General features: G+C 47.6%; 1 protein-coding gene across 7 annotated transcripts in view; it reads right to left on the bottom strand.

The window, feature by feature from the left end:
• Positions 1–490: 490 nt before the first annotated feature.
• Positions 491–12,929, bottom strand: part of brsk2a (BR serine/threonine kinase 2a) — a 69,137-nt gene continuing 56,698 nt past the window's right edge. For 2 of the 7 annotated variants that reach the window (XM_048973479.1, XM_048973476.1), the window contains 7 exons: positions 12,695–12,902; positions 11,836–11,884; positions 10,284–10,407; positions 9,421–9,601; positions 8,608–8,697; positions 6,489–6,539; positions 491–2,018 (listed from right to left, as the gene is read on the bottom strand). In XM_048973479.1, the coding sequence (XP_048829436.1) occupies positions 1,795–2,018; positions 6,489–6,539; positions 8,608–8,697; positions 9,421–9,601; positions 10,284–10,407; positions 11,836–11,884; positions 12,695–12,902 (927 nt within the window). In that variant the 3' untranslated portion in view covers positions 491–1,794. The remainder of the gene's footprint in view (positions 2,019–6,488; positions 6,540–8,607; positions 8,698–9,420; positions 9,602–10,283; positions 10,408–11,835; positions 11,885–12,694; positions 12,903–12,929) is intronic. The other 5 variants (XM_048973481.1, XM_048973480.1, XM_048973477.1 and 2 more) reach the window with 4 other exon arrangements.

The raw sequence follows: 12,929 nt of genomic DNA on the forward strand, positions 1-12,929 counted from the left end.
AAGTTGTATCGGACATGCACACAGTAATACGAGATAAAATCTCAGAGCAGGAATCCCCCTTAAGAACTTCATTGCCCAAATTCATCTATTTACAAGAAAAGCGGTTCAAGTCTTTTTTCCCTTAATCTGCCGAACACACACAATGATATGAAACTGACAAATATCAATAGAAGATAATTTCCTCAGAAAGAGGCTAGTCTACATTCTTAAATTACTGGTAAATTATTATTTTTTAAACATATACTACAATATCTTTTTTCCTCGCATTTGGGAAAGAAAGAAATATCATTTGTTCACATAGTTCCAATAAATTAGGACAAAATTAAAGGAAAAAAAACTTTGTCTCTTCATATGAACCAAACTGTGTTGCCTCTTTTAAAAGACACCAGGAAGTAAATAAATAAAACCTTGGCTAACATTTTATATATATATATATATATATATATATATATATATATATATATATATATATATATATATATATATATATATATATAGCCAACACTTAATAAATTAAGACACAAATAAAGTCAAATAAAGATATATAAAGATAAATAATAAAGATCCAATATGATCAGCCAATACATTTCTCTCCCTGTCTGACAGCGTCAGACCAGAGACTTTCACATAAAAATTGGAGGTGGGTGGAGGTAACAGCGAGTAGGGATAACGAACCTGAACGAAAAGCGAATAAGTGATTAACAGGAAAATACCAAAGTAAAGGGGTGAGGGGGGATTGTGGCAACACAATTCTCGAATCTGACCCTAAAGCTAAACAGTGTCACAACTAGACATTTTTACATAAGAAACATATTCAGCCTGTACAACAGAATAGATCATTCATTTGCTTAATCCCATCAACTCTCCCACATCCGCAACTCACCCCCGAATACTTTTCCAGACCCCCTTTTGCTTCTGAAAGGGGGCGTACAGTTTTTTTTTTCACCAAGGGTGTTGCCAGTTTAAACCCGGTTATTTGCACAAAAAGTGTACGTTAAAAAGAAAACAGGCCTGCAAGTCCGCCTTTGACAGCCCGGTGCTCCATCTTCTTCTGCCTCCTTTTGCTATTGTTCTTATACACCCCGGGAGTTCGCACGTGCGTGCGTGCGTGCGTGCGTGCGGGTTTGTCTGTGCGCGTGCGGGAGAGGGACAGCGCGGGATGGGCACGTGTCGTCGCGTCACCTGTCTCCTCCGCCTCCGTCTATCTTCTTTTAGGTGGAGACGCGAGGAGGTCGGCGGTGTGAGAGCGGTCATTTTTACGATGCTCTGCCGGAGACTGGGAGGAGGGTGGTTGGGGTGATGGATTGGGTGTGTGTGAAGTCGAGAGGGGGGTCCGTTTCCTCGGTAACTCGCACACCGGCTTCGCAAAGCGCCCTCCGTCAACAAATGGCCATCTCGCGCTGCACGGCACGGGGGCAGGAGGAGCAGGAGGCTGGTTTAATACGTTTTCTGGATAATTCCTAGCAGCAGAAACAAGTCAGGTCATCACACAGGTGAGCAGGGGAAGAGACAAAAAATTAATAAACAGAAGGACAGAACAATAGCTAAAAACATTGCGATTATTCCTGTGGAGGGGAGGGAAGTGGAATGGGGAAGCCGTTTTTTTTTTTTACAAGTGCTAATTTTAAAATATTTGCTTTGTATCTATTTACAGTCATTCCATAATATAAAAGTTATACCATCTACGGATAGTTTCCAATTTTATTTACAGCAGACTAGTGAGTCACTAGCTCTCCTGCCGGCGCCGTTGGATTCACGCGGATTTTATGCTATCTTAATCTGCTATGGCTTTTTTTAGGGCTGCTCCTGTGTCCCAAAGGGTGCCACCATCTTTGCTTTCTCTTTGCCAGCGGGACACTTTGAGTCTCCTCTAGAGCCGTAGTCATTAGGCTCGCCGTCGCGCCTCCCGCCGCTGGCGCCATGCTTGGTGGGTGTGCCTGGTGGGTGGGACACCTGACCGTTCTTCTCGTCTGAAAAAAGTTGTTTAATTACGTCAAAGAAGTTACTCAATGGGCTGCCTAGGTACAAAGACGGGAAGAAAAAGAGGGAGAGAGAACAAACAAACCAATGAACGATGGGGCTCACAAGAAGAAAGTGGAAGGGGGGTGGGGGGAGTGAAAGGATGAGGGTGTGATGGTGAAAGGGGTACAAGAGAGACTCTGAGCCACAGGCTGAGACACATTCAAACAGGAGGGGGTGGTGTTTATAAAGCCACATGTCAGAAGAGCCTGGAACGCGACTTAAAACGACAGGTTTCAGGAGGGTGAGTTCTGTGCTGTGGTCTCGGAGTCTCCACCTTGTTTCAGGCCCAGATGGCAGGGGATGGAGAGGATGTGCTGTAGCGTGAGAAAGCCTGGGCCCTACCTGCCTTTTACTCCAGAGAACGAGGGATCCTCTCCCCCTCTCCACTGCGTGTAACCGGAGTGCGACTGGGCAAGCATGTGTACCGGCGTGAGGCATGTTCAGGTGGGGGGTAGGGAGTGGGTTCCACCTTCATACTCTGTCTCATGCTAGCGCACAATCACACATACAGCACAGCTGGGCTTTATAAACTTGTACTGAATAGGGTCTGTTTATTACTTCAAACAACTAGTAACGGGTGAAGGAAGCTCCAGTCGACAGCTTGCCTATCCATTTCTGAACTAGACACTTTAAATGGCTTCTCAGTCAACATATCCGGATGCACCCCAGCTTGTGATGGGGTCATAAGGTGAAAAAATCGTATGGCAAAAATGCATTTTAAAACAGCACACGTAACCTAACAAACATCATAGCCTAGCCTAGCCTAGCCTACCTTAAACATGATAAGAATACTTATATTAGTCTACAGTTGGGCAAAATCATTTTACACAAAGACTATTTTATTATAAAGTGTCGAATATGTCGTGTATTTTATTGAATAATGTACTAAAGTGAAAAGAAGAAAGAAATTAAAATAACCATCGTAAAGTCAAAATATTGTGACATGGACCATCGTGACCCAGGGAGCATCTGTAGAATAAACTTCAAAATATGCTTTCATCCATCTTCCAAGTGTCCAGGGTCCTGGGGGGAGTCACATGGTACCCAGGTAGCACAGGACACAAGGCTGAGGTATACCCGGGTTGGGTTGCCAGTCAATACTAAAAATACCCAGAAATATATTACAGTGAATAGTGTGTAAAATTGGCAACCAGGAACAAGGTCAGCTCTGCAGCTATAACCAGGAAGGGGAATAAACCCCAAAAACAGAGAAAAACTGGTTCCAGAAGGAAGAACTGTAGATGAACTTTTTATTGTCTATATTGGGGATTACATTTGGAATATTGTTGACTGTCACCAACAGTAACCAAGTAATCAAAGCTTAAAACCAGAAATTAAGCTCAGTAACTGGTCCACTGAGAGCTCCCAGCACTCAGCCTGTCTACTGATTTCGAGGCGGTGTCAAGGATATGAAACAGAAATTATCTTAGCTGCACTGGATTCTAGCATCCATCACTTTGTGAGCGGTGCGCCTTTCAAAATATCCCCCATGGAAACAAAGGCGCTTAGTCACTCAGACATGTGGAAACGAGGCCTGACAGCTGGTCCTGGGGCCGCGACCTGCTGCTGGGCGGTACTGACAGCCATGCGATCCGGCCAAGGGGCTTAAAGGCGCGAAGAACAGCCATGTAGGCAGATACACTAGGGAGAATGGGGCAATGACAAGAACGTCAAGCAAGATGGAAAAATCCTATCCGTTAATTACTGCTGTTTCCCATCCATCAAACTAGATTTGAACTCCAAGCGTACTGCAAAACACCATATTTAAGCAGACACATAAATTTGCCAAACTTGTCCTTTCCAGCTAATTTCACTATTGGGCATTTAAATATAGAGGTCTGTCAGTCTGTTCTACCTCCGCATTCCATCCTTCTCTGCTGAAGTGGCAGTAGAGCCCCATCCAGTCACTGGCATTTCAGGATTTTATGTGGTGCCAGAACCTCTCCCAGAAATGAAAGCAAAGCCTACCCTAGGCGGAAGCTGGACTGTACCATGTGAGCTTTGTGGGGCAGGGATGGATGGATCCACCCCCTACCCAGAGAGAGCAGCAACGATAAAAGCAGGGAGATGCACAATTAACCCCCATCTTCCGCAAATGAGAGGTCCCCCTTCGGTTTCTATGGATGCCAGCCATGACACCACACCATGAGGCAGATGCTCCTCAGTGCTCCAAAACCCAGGAGGCCGGAAAACTCTTAAATATCCATCCGCTGTCCTTCCCACCTCAGAGGCTGTCAGGGGGTGTCTCACACAGAACGGGGAATCTGGGATCACACCAAACAGCAGAGGCTAGTCTTCTGGAGATGTGAAAGCGTCTGTATGAGTCTGACCCGTGGCTATAATTTAGCATCCATACTCAGGTGAGCCAGGAGCCTTGATCAGAACAGACAGGCTGCCATTAGCATTGCTAAAGGGTGGCCAGCAGGATAACAGGAAAAGCACAGCACATCCAGCATACAAGGCTAATTCTGAAGAGACAGGCAGATGATTCTCCATGCCTGGAGAAAGTGGGGTGCATACCTGACCAACCCAGACCACAGCTCACCCCAGGATCTCAGCATCCAACCTAACATCATTCTGTTTGACTCTTCACCTGAATGTAGGTGCGAGGGTGGGCAGTCAGCAGTTCTGGGCCACTATAAGGCTTTGAGGTCCTGAGCATCGCTCAGTTTGGTGTCGGCTCATGTCTCCCTCCCTCAACGCAGAGGCCTTGTTTCTAAACTGACAAATGGATTAACGACAGGCTGCCCAGCGGTGAGTGGGCAGCCATCGATTCGGCGTTAAGCCGCGGTGGGATGGCGAGCGTGCCGCGCAAAAGCGATAACTGGACACATTCCAGCCTAAAAGTATGGCTAATTAGGCCGGTAAATGAATACCGGCAAAACATGCGCCCCGACCGAGTGCCACATCTCTTTGCGGACGGAGAATGAGTCTGCCACTGCCAGGGAGAATCACAAATCGGGCTGGAGTAATGGCTGGCAGCACTGCAGCCTGCCCCCGCTGTCACGGTCCTGAGGACGGACAGAGCACAGTCACCATTTCAGTCAGGTGAGCCCTGATTCGGCTGCCTGTGTGCTTTTTTTTTTTAAACAGTCTTTGCCTAGTAACAAGTGAGGAGCGGGCGCAGTGCCGTGGGTCACATGACCACAATCCATCACGCAGCTGCCTCCACCTCCTCCGCAGCAGCAGGCTTCTGCTCTTCCATTCTCGCTCTCCGCCCCCTCAGACTTCTCTGAGCCCTCGGTGGCTGAGCGAACGGCACCGTCACTGCCCCCGGATGGCGCTAATGATCTGCCATAATTGAGCCTTTCGATGGCTCCTGCTCCCTTATGCAGAATCACGGCTGCCGTCTCCACTCGGCTGTTTCTTCACCCCGGGTCCCTGTCGTTAGTATGCCCGACCCCGTGCCTCTGTCCTCTGGGACGGGGGCGAAGGAGCCCCTCACGGAGGGAGATGGCAGAGAGCGAGCGATTTCTACCTGTGCACATCTGTGTTCGCTATCTCAGTCTCTCACACGGCTGATTTCATTTCTTCATTTACACATTTGCACACTCACGTTCACATTCATTTACACAGTCACACGCCTCATTTCCAGTTTCATTTACATGGAGATACACTCAGCTTCCTGGACTGGAGTACTGTAGAGGTCCTCTGAGACAAAGCCCCCTTTCCTGTCATACCCCCCCTTCTCTGTCACTGCAAGTCTCTCCAAGCCCTGCAGGCTTTGGCCTGGAGAAGCATCAGCCATTAATCCGAGCTCTTACATCTACACACATGACCCGCTAAGCCCAAAACCGCTGCCTGTCCCCCCTCCCCCATGCCTGCAATGCATCAAAAACCCAGAACGGCCTGTGGGACATGCATCACTCTCTCTTGTCCTGACGGTGGCAGTACTGACAGGCTAGTCCCTCCCTGTAACACAGGAACACAAACGCGGCAAGTTCGCCAGGGGCCGCAGGAGGCAGGTGTCCTGACAGCCATGTAGAAATAGCAGGATTACGCCTGACCTATGCAGTCTGACCAGCAGGATGTGGGATAAAGCCTGACCCACTATCAACCCCTGGGATCAATCTCCATCCTTAATGTGAAACGCTCATTACCCAGGAAAATGCTTTTATTAACGTTTCCGTTTCTTACATAAACACGAGACGCAGTATGACCCAGACCGGTAACCACACTTCTCCATGTTTTGGAAGCCCCACCGAGTCAAACACTCCTACTCACTGTGGTTTGCACGTCACCTTCACCGTCTGCAGAGTTTACCGCACCCACAAAACAGCAGAGGCTGCACAGGTCTCACTGCGGAACACAACGCATGCAAAGCGCTGTGGGGCAGAGATTTAAGGGTGGCAGCTTCCAGAAGCCTAGCAGGGGGAGGAGGGTGGTGGGGCGAGGGGGAGGGAGGGTATTACATGCATGTCACAAGTGTGGGTGGGTTACCAGTACATGGGCTGGGGAACTCTTACCACACTTGGAGAACTTCCCCGTCAGCAGTTCCGAACAGTGAGAGGAAGTGTCTGTAGTCACGGGGGAGGGGGAGGGACATTGAAAGGTCTTACTTCAAGAGGGAAGATCCATTTCCAACATGCTCTCCGAAGTACGAGATGAGAGCTCAGATATCCTTCACTTGGCCCATTTCCACCCGAGGACCAACATTGCCCGTATGTTTTTGAGGCTCATACCTTGAAGATGTCCTCAAACAATCAGACTCCTTGTTATGGGAAATTAAAACCGGTCCATTAATGGTTCCCCATCGGCCTACATACAATATGAAGTTGACTTGAGCCACCAAACGCTCCATTCTCTGAGGACCACAGACGTATGCTTCATGAAGCAGCATCAGTCCCTTTTGCACCAGAGACTGTGGCCTCCACACTGCCCCGCAGCTATTCAAGCAAAGATAGAAGGGTTCCACTTGTCCCTAACCGACAGCTGAATGGCCGCCAGCTGGAACGCACTTCTGGCTACAGCGGCAGCGACACGATAACAGCAGGGCGTGAACTTCTCCCTGTGGCTTCGTTTTTACAAACCAGGGACGCCTTCACCTTCTGCAGCTCACTGAGGCACCGTTGACCTCCACTCACCTCCTCAGTCGAACACTACACAAGTCAACCTAATCTGTCGTAAGCGTCTTAATCAATCACGCATAAACAAACTCTTACAGTGCATTTTGATATTGGTGAAACCACTCGAAATAGCATTTATTTATTTATGCTTAAGGCAAATGTATCAGCTCCACCCTGCTCCACTCTGTAGAATCAGGCTGCTGATAATGTTTTGCTGATTCCAGCAGTGAGTGACTGTGGGCTGGTTTCACACGAGATCTCACTGTAACCCATTAGGAGGTGTTCGAAGATGACACTGAAAACTCTGAGCAGTATAAGCAAAGTGCATTTGAAGCTAATGTTTTTGCTATCCTGTTAACCTGTGCATCGTATCTGAATCAAAAAAAAAAAAAAACATATATTCCTCAAGTCACGCCGCCGTCCAATCTCATGCACCTTTCAATACAGACACCAATAGTAAGCTGCAAAGTCTGACGGTTGGCTGCTAGACTGTTGTGTTCTCCATGTGACTCCAGACTAGAGTCCACCAAGCAGTTTATGGCAAGCTGGACAGCGTGGGATGAGGTGTGTGGCATGTGAGTGGGGTGGGGTGGAGACTCAACCAAGCTTTCTGATATGTGGTGTGGAGGGGACATCTAGATGGAAGGTGAGAGTCTACCTGCTGCCTAAGACTTCCTGATATCAGCCCCTGTGTGGCAGCTAATTCAGCATCTCATTGGCACACCTGTCTTTGGGCAAACACCAAAGGTACATCAAACGACAAGAAAAACAATCTCTCAAGTGTGAGTTATCGTTGCTTTGTTACAAATTGAGCTGCTTTGAGCGCTCCAGCTTGGCATGCTGTGATCTTCCTGTCTGGTCAGTACGTGTGGATCTGAAACACAGTGCCAGTGGCCTGTCTCGCCAGCAGAGGGGGCTAATACCAGGAAGTGAAGCAGTACCAGGAAATGACACGGTGAACAAGGACATGCCAGGGAACATGTGTGTTTGGGTGGGGGGGGGTTCTCGTTCTCTCGGTTTTCTCTCTTCTTCCCTGCCAGTCTCCCTCATGGTAGCCCATGCGTGTCCCACTTGCTTCAGAAAAGTGAATCCTTCAATGAAAAAGTCCCTCGACTGGCCAGCTTTTTTTTTCTTTTGTTCTGGAAGATATTTTGATCCTGAGAGCAGATGGGCACTAGCACAGATGCCATGTTTGGGACACGGGTGTAGCCATTTTTCATGCCGTTTCAACCCTGACTTATTTTTGTTGGAAATAAGGGGAGCCAATGAAGAGTAGTGCAAAGCGAAAGGGCGACTGGATTCAAGGTCACCGCACCTAGACTCTACCAACGACGGGTCAGGGGTGACGGGCCACGAGGGGTGGGGGCAGGCTGGGGGGGGGAGGGAAACTCCCTCTAGAAGGGAGGCCGGCAGTGCAGTGCGGTGCTGGGCTGAGCGTTGAACATGGCGGAGGGCAGAGGCTGGTGTGCGCCATGCATGCGGAGGATGCCGTGACGAATGCCAGCCGGGCCCTACTCACCAGAGAGCTGCTGGACTCCCGGCTGGTCGTGTGTGCTCAACAGCTGCGCCTGGATTGTCTCCACCACCCGCTTGAAACGCCGGCTGGGCCCTGCCATAAAAGGGCACCATGGATTGAATTACGTACTTTCAAATACTCTTACCTTCTATGAACACTATTTATACACGGGCATCATGAAGAGAGGAAAAGTTAGGACAGGGGCCCTAAATAGTTTCAAACTTAAGTGGATAGGTCTAGATTGGGGGCACAATATGATATGGGTTTTTGGGGCCCAAAATCTAGTGGTACCCCTTGTGGGGCATGAAAACAGATGTTTTATAACTCTTTTCACTCACTCCCTCATCCTATATTTTTCTTGAATGTTCTTCTTGGGATTTTCCTGACACCCTAATAGGACGCACTCTCAGCAGTAGTAATGACTGTGACCAGATCAGACCGGAATGTTAAGGCATAGGGGACCAAAGTACTGCTGTCTGACACAGCAAGGTCAGAGTAGCCTGTGATTTTGAAGGAAAACACGCAGCCCCATTGATTCTCTTTAAATTTTGCCCTATAAAGCCAACTTTTTAAACATAAATCTGGATAAAGTGTCAGGAGCTTTGAAAGGGACGCAATTCCGTTTCAGAACCACGGACAGTGGCCAGCACTGTGGCATTTGCCCCATCACCCTTTCTCTACCCCCCTCGCTTTCACACGTTCTCCTTTTTGTTTTCATTACCTCTCTGCCTCCTTCTTCACCCTCCCTCCAGCATTTGCGACACCCCAGTGAACAGGTGCGATTGGACAGGGTGTGCATGACGGCACCATGGTTACCTGAAAGTAGTGTGAAAGTGACCGAGTAAATGCCGTTCTCCTTCTGTGCCCCACTGCCCTCGGTGTAGGTGATGTCCACCTGGAACTTCACGGGCTTCTGAAAGACGGTGGGCCCGGCGGTGGACTTGTACTCAGCCCGGAAACTCGTCTGTGAGATCACGCTGTGGCTCAGGCTGGGGATCTGAGGACGGGGAGATGGAGGGTACAGTTTTCATAAATGTGCATCTCGTGAAAAGAGGGAGAACCCAGACACAAGAGAGCAGTGATTGTCCTCTTGGGAAACGTAAATAACAAGTGAACTCACGTCCAACTGTCACGGACTGAACTGTGACAGAAGCTATTAAATTGACCCCGTGAGGCAGCTCTAGGGAAGTGCAGGGGTCTCTGCTTCATAAGATGCAGGTAATGGAACTCTTTTCCACCTCCAAGACATGACAGCTTAAACCATGGGATATATATTTCTCTGAGAAAGGCTTTGGATTTACCCGATCCTGACCTGCTAATTTAACAGCTTCACACAAAAGCTCAAAGGTAAACCTAGAGGCACACATTCTTCCCGGGAAGGCTTCTACTCACACCTCGCAGAGCTGCTCCGGCAAAGCTCGGAAGTTCGACCAAAAACAGCCCGGCGTGGGCAAGTCTTCAATGGGCACTGATCAGAACGGAGTATATGTATGCTAATGATCGGCACCAGGTGCTGATTTCTCCACTGATCGGGAGCGAAATCGGTCACACGCAGGGAAAGTGGAAACACAATGGAGCAGACGTCCTTAAAACCATGGCTGGAATGCTGATGGATCGAACGGAACGGCAGCTTCTGAAAAGGGATTGGGGAGAGGGACTGGCTGAAGTACGGGGCTTACTGAGAGAAAAGCGTGCACGATGTCGGCTTTGATGGAGCTCAGCGGCTTGTCCTTGATGACCACGAAGATCTGCTCCTCCTTCTCCAAGTTGATAAAGTTACCAAACCAGGATTTTTTGGCAAGTCTGCAAGGAGGTAAACACAACATACCTATTTCAGCACTGCACTTACAACACCGCAGCTCAAACACCACGAATGGAGATCAGTTCCCAAAGCTCCGAATGGGTGTGACCCCGAAGCAAGACAACCTTCTGTTCCCTCAGCCAAAGAACACCCATGGTTAATAAACATACAACTTATGACTCAAAAGGAAACTGACATAAGAAAAACATCTGTACACAGTGGCCAGATGAAATATAAAGGTGAGACATAACATTAAACAAAATTTTAAAAAATGACAGGGGGCATCATAACAGATACTGACTTGCCATAAGTATTGAAAAATTTAAAAGAAAACTAGACTTTTCACTCCGATTTTCCCCCGAGTTGTTTTTGAATTAAGGTCGCAAAAAAGAAATGAGATTTTTTAAAACCATTTTCTACTGGCAAAAAAAAAGATCAAAACAGCATCATATGTTCTAAAATTGACACAAAAGCAATTTGAGGCTTTGAAAAGTGATTTATGGGCAGTAATGTAAAACAGACATGGTTCAGACCATGGCGGATGGATCTGGGCCCCGCAAGTGTGAGGAGAGAAAAGTCTAATTCTGAGCATTTGCCGCAGGAAAAGATGCAGCATTTGATGGTTGCAAGTTTCTAACACTTTGCTTCGCTGCTGTGCTGAACGATGTCAGGTACAGCAGCAGGTGTAATCACTCCCCCTGTAGTGTGGGGCGAAGAATGAATATCAGCTGGGTGCTAAACACTAGTGTTCTGGTAAAGTAACCACCTTAGTGGCAGAGTGGGAATTAAAGATTAAAGATGCCTTTGAACTAGGACTCCCATGTTACAACACAAATGAACCTGAGATGTTCTGGACCCCATGTGGAGTATCTTGGTATGTAAGAATACCTCAGGGGAGCATGAGCTCCCAGATATCTCCCAAAAAAAACATTATTCTCAGCACAACGGAGTTGAACAAAAACGCTGAAATGTTCAGAGGCTAGATCTCCCTTCTGAAGGATCCTAATTGCGTGCATGTGCATGTAAGCCTGAGTTTGCAAGTTTATATGCGTGTATGCCACAGTGCTGCTGTTGGCACTGTGCTCCGTAGGGTACATGTGTGAAGACTGGAGGATGAATATTTGCAAGTGTTTACATCACCCTGTAAACACAGCCCCATAAAATTAATTCCATTACATTTCATTGAATTAAACAGAAGCAGCACCAGAGCTTTCATTTCAAAGCCAGTGTCAAAGACAAACATTTTTAAATGATGCTGAAATTGTTCTGTTATCGTGTTTCGATCGGTCGTGCGTAGGTAATTTTTTTTTTCAATCTGACGTTTGCACTGGGAGCTACCAGCGTTTGTGTGAAGAAGTAGGTCATAAAATCGCACTGCAAAATAGCTAATTAAACATCAATGACTAGAATATGAAGGGAGTACAACTCACTCTGGGGAAGACTCTGGTGTGAGGCTGGACATCTCCTCTTGTGTGGGAACTGCAAGGGAAATGGGGGTCAGACGTCACTCAGATCGAAATCTCCAACATTCAGGTTCAGTTTTGTATACAAATACATCTGTCATTGTTCCTCATTGCAAATTTTGCCAAAAAATCATCTTAACTTAAAGCGTGCAAAGGGAGATCCGTCAGAAGACCAGGTCAGGTTCTTATTTATACATGAACAAAAATAGATCAATTTAAAAACTAATAAAATTAAAATAAGGCTTTGTGCAATAGCAGGCCCTCTAGAATATGTGTACAGAATCAATGTATGTCTGCACAATCTAAGCAATTTTAATGTATCCAGGATAAAAGGGCTTCAACATCATCTAATTAGTCAGAACCCTCAGATAGTAATATCTGATCACCCCAAAGGTTATCAGGCGAGAGTATGATGTATGGGAGTATGACGCCCATCCCAGTGACGTGTCCTTGCTCATGAGAAGCAGGATTAGATTGCTGGAGTTAGATCTGTACCAAGGGGATGACTGATATTAATTGAACGCTCAGTTTGGAGATTAAGAGACAGACCAGTGTGTCAAGTCATAGAGGACAAACTGGGCACCTACTTGTGGCCCATGTTCACCTCTACTATGCTACTGAGCTCATGCAAGGTCGCCTGTCTGTGGTGCTTTGGCAACGGAGGGTATGACCTAGGACTGCAGGGCGGCAGCGTACTAGTACGATCCAGTTCTCCATTGTTCTTATCATCTATCACCAAGGTCTTTGCAGCAAGGCCAGCTGAAAGGTTTAGTGATACGTACATGTGGAGAGAACTCCATGAGAATAGTAAATGGTGCGGCAGTACCTTGCAGTTTTCTGCGGTGGAAGCGTGGCGATCCAAGGAAGCTGTTTTTGATGGAGTTGAGGCGAGTCCTCCAGGGCAACCCACCGATGGAGGGGCTGGGGGGAGGTGTGGGACTGGGGGTGCCAGCTGGACTCTCCTTTGGAGTGTGCACTGGCGTTCCTTTGGGAGTGGGGAGAGGGCTTCCCCGAGGGGAGGGGTGAGGGGTCACCTGTATGATGGGGATAGATTTTGGGCT

Source organism: Brienomyrus brachyistius, chromosome 13, assembly GCF_023856365.1.
Source record: "Brienomyrus brachyistius isolate T26 chromosome 13, BBRACH_0.4, whole genome shotgun sequence".
Classification (NCBI taxonomy): domain Eukaryota; kingdom Metazoa; phylum Chordata; class Actinopteri; order Osteoglossiformes; family Mormyridae; genus Brienomyrus; species Brienomyrus brachyistius.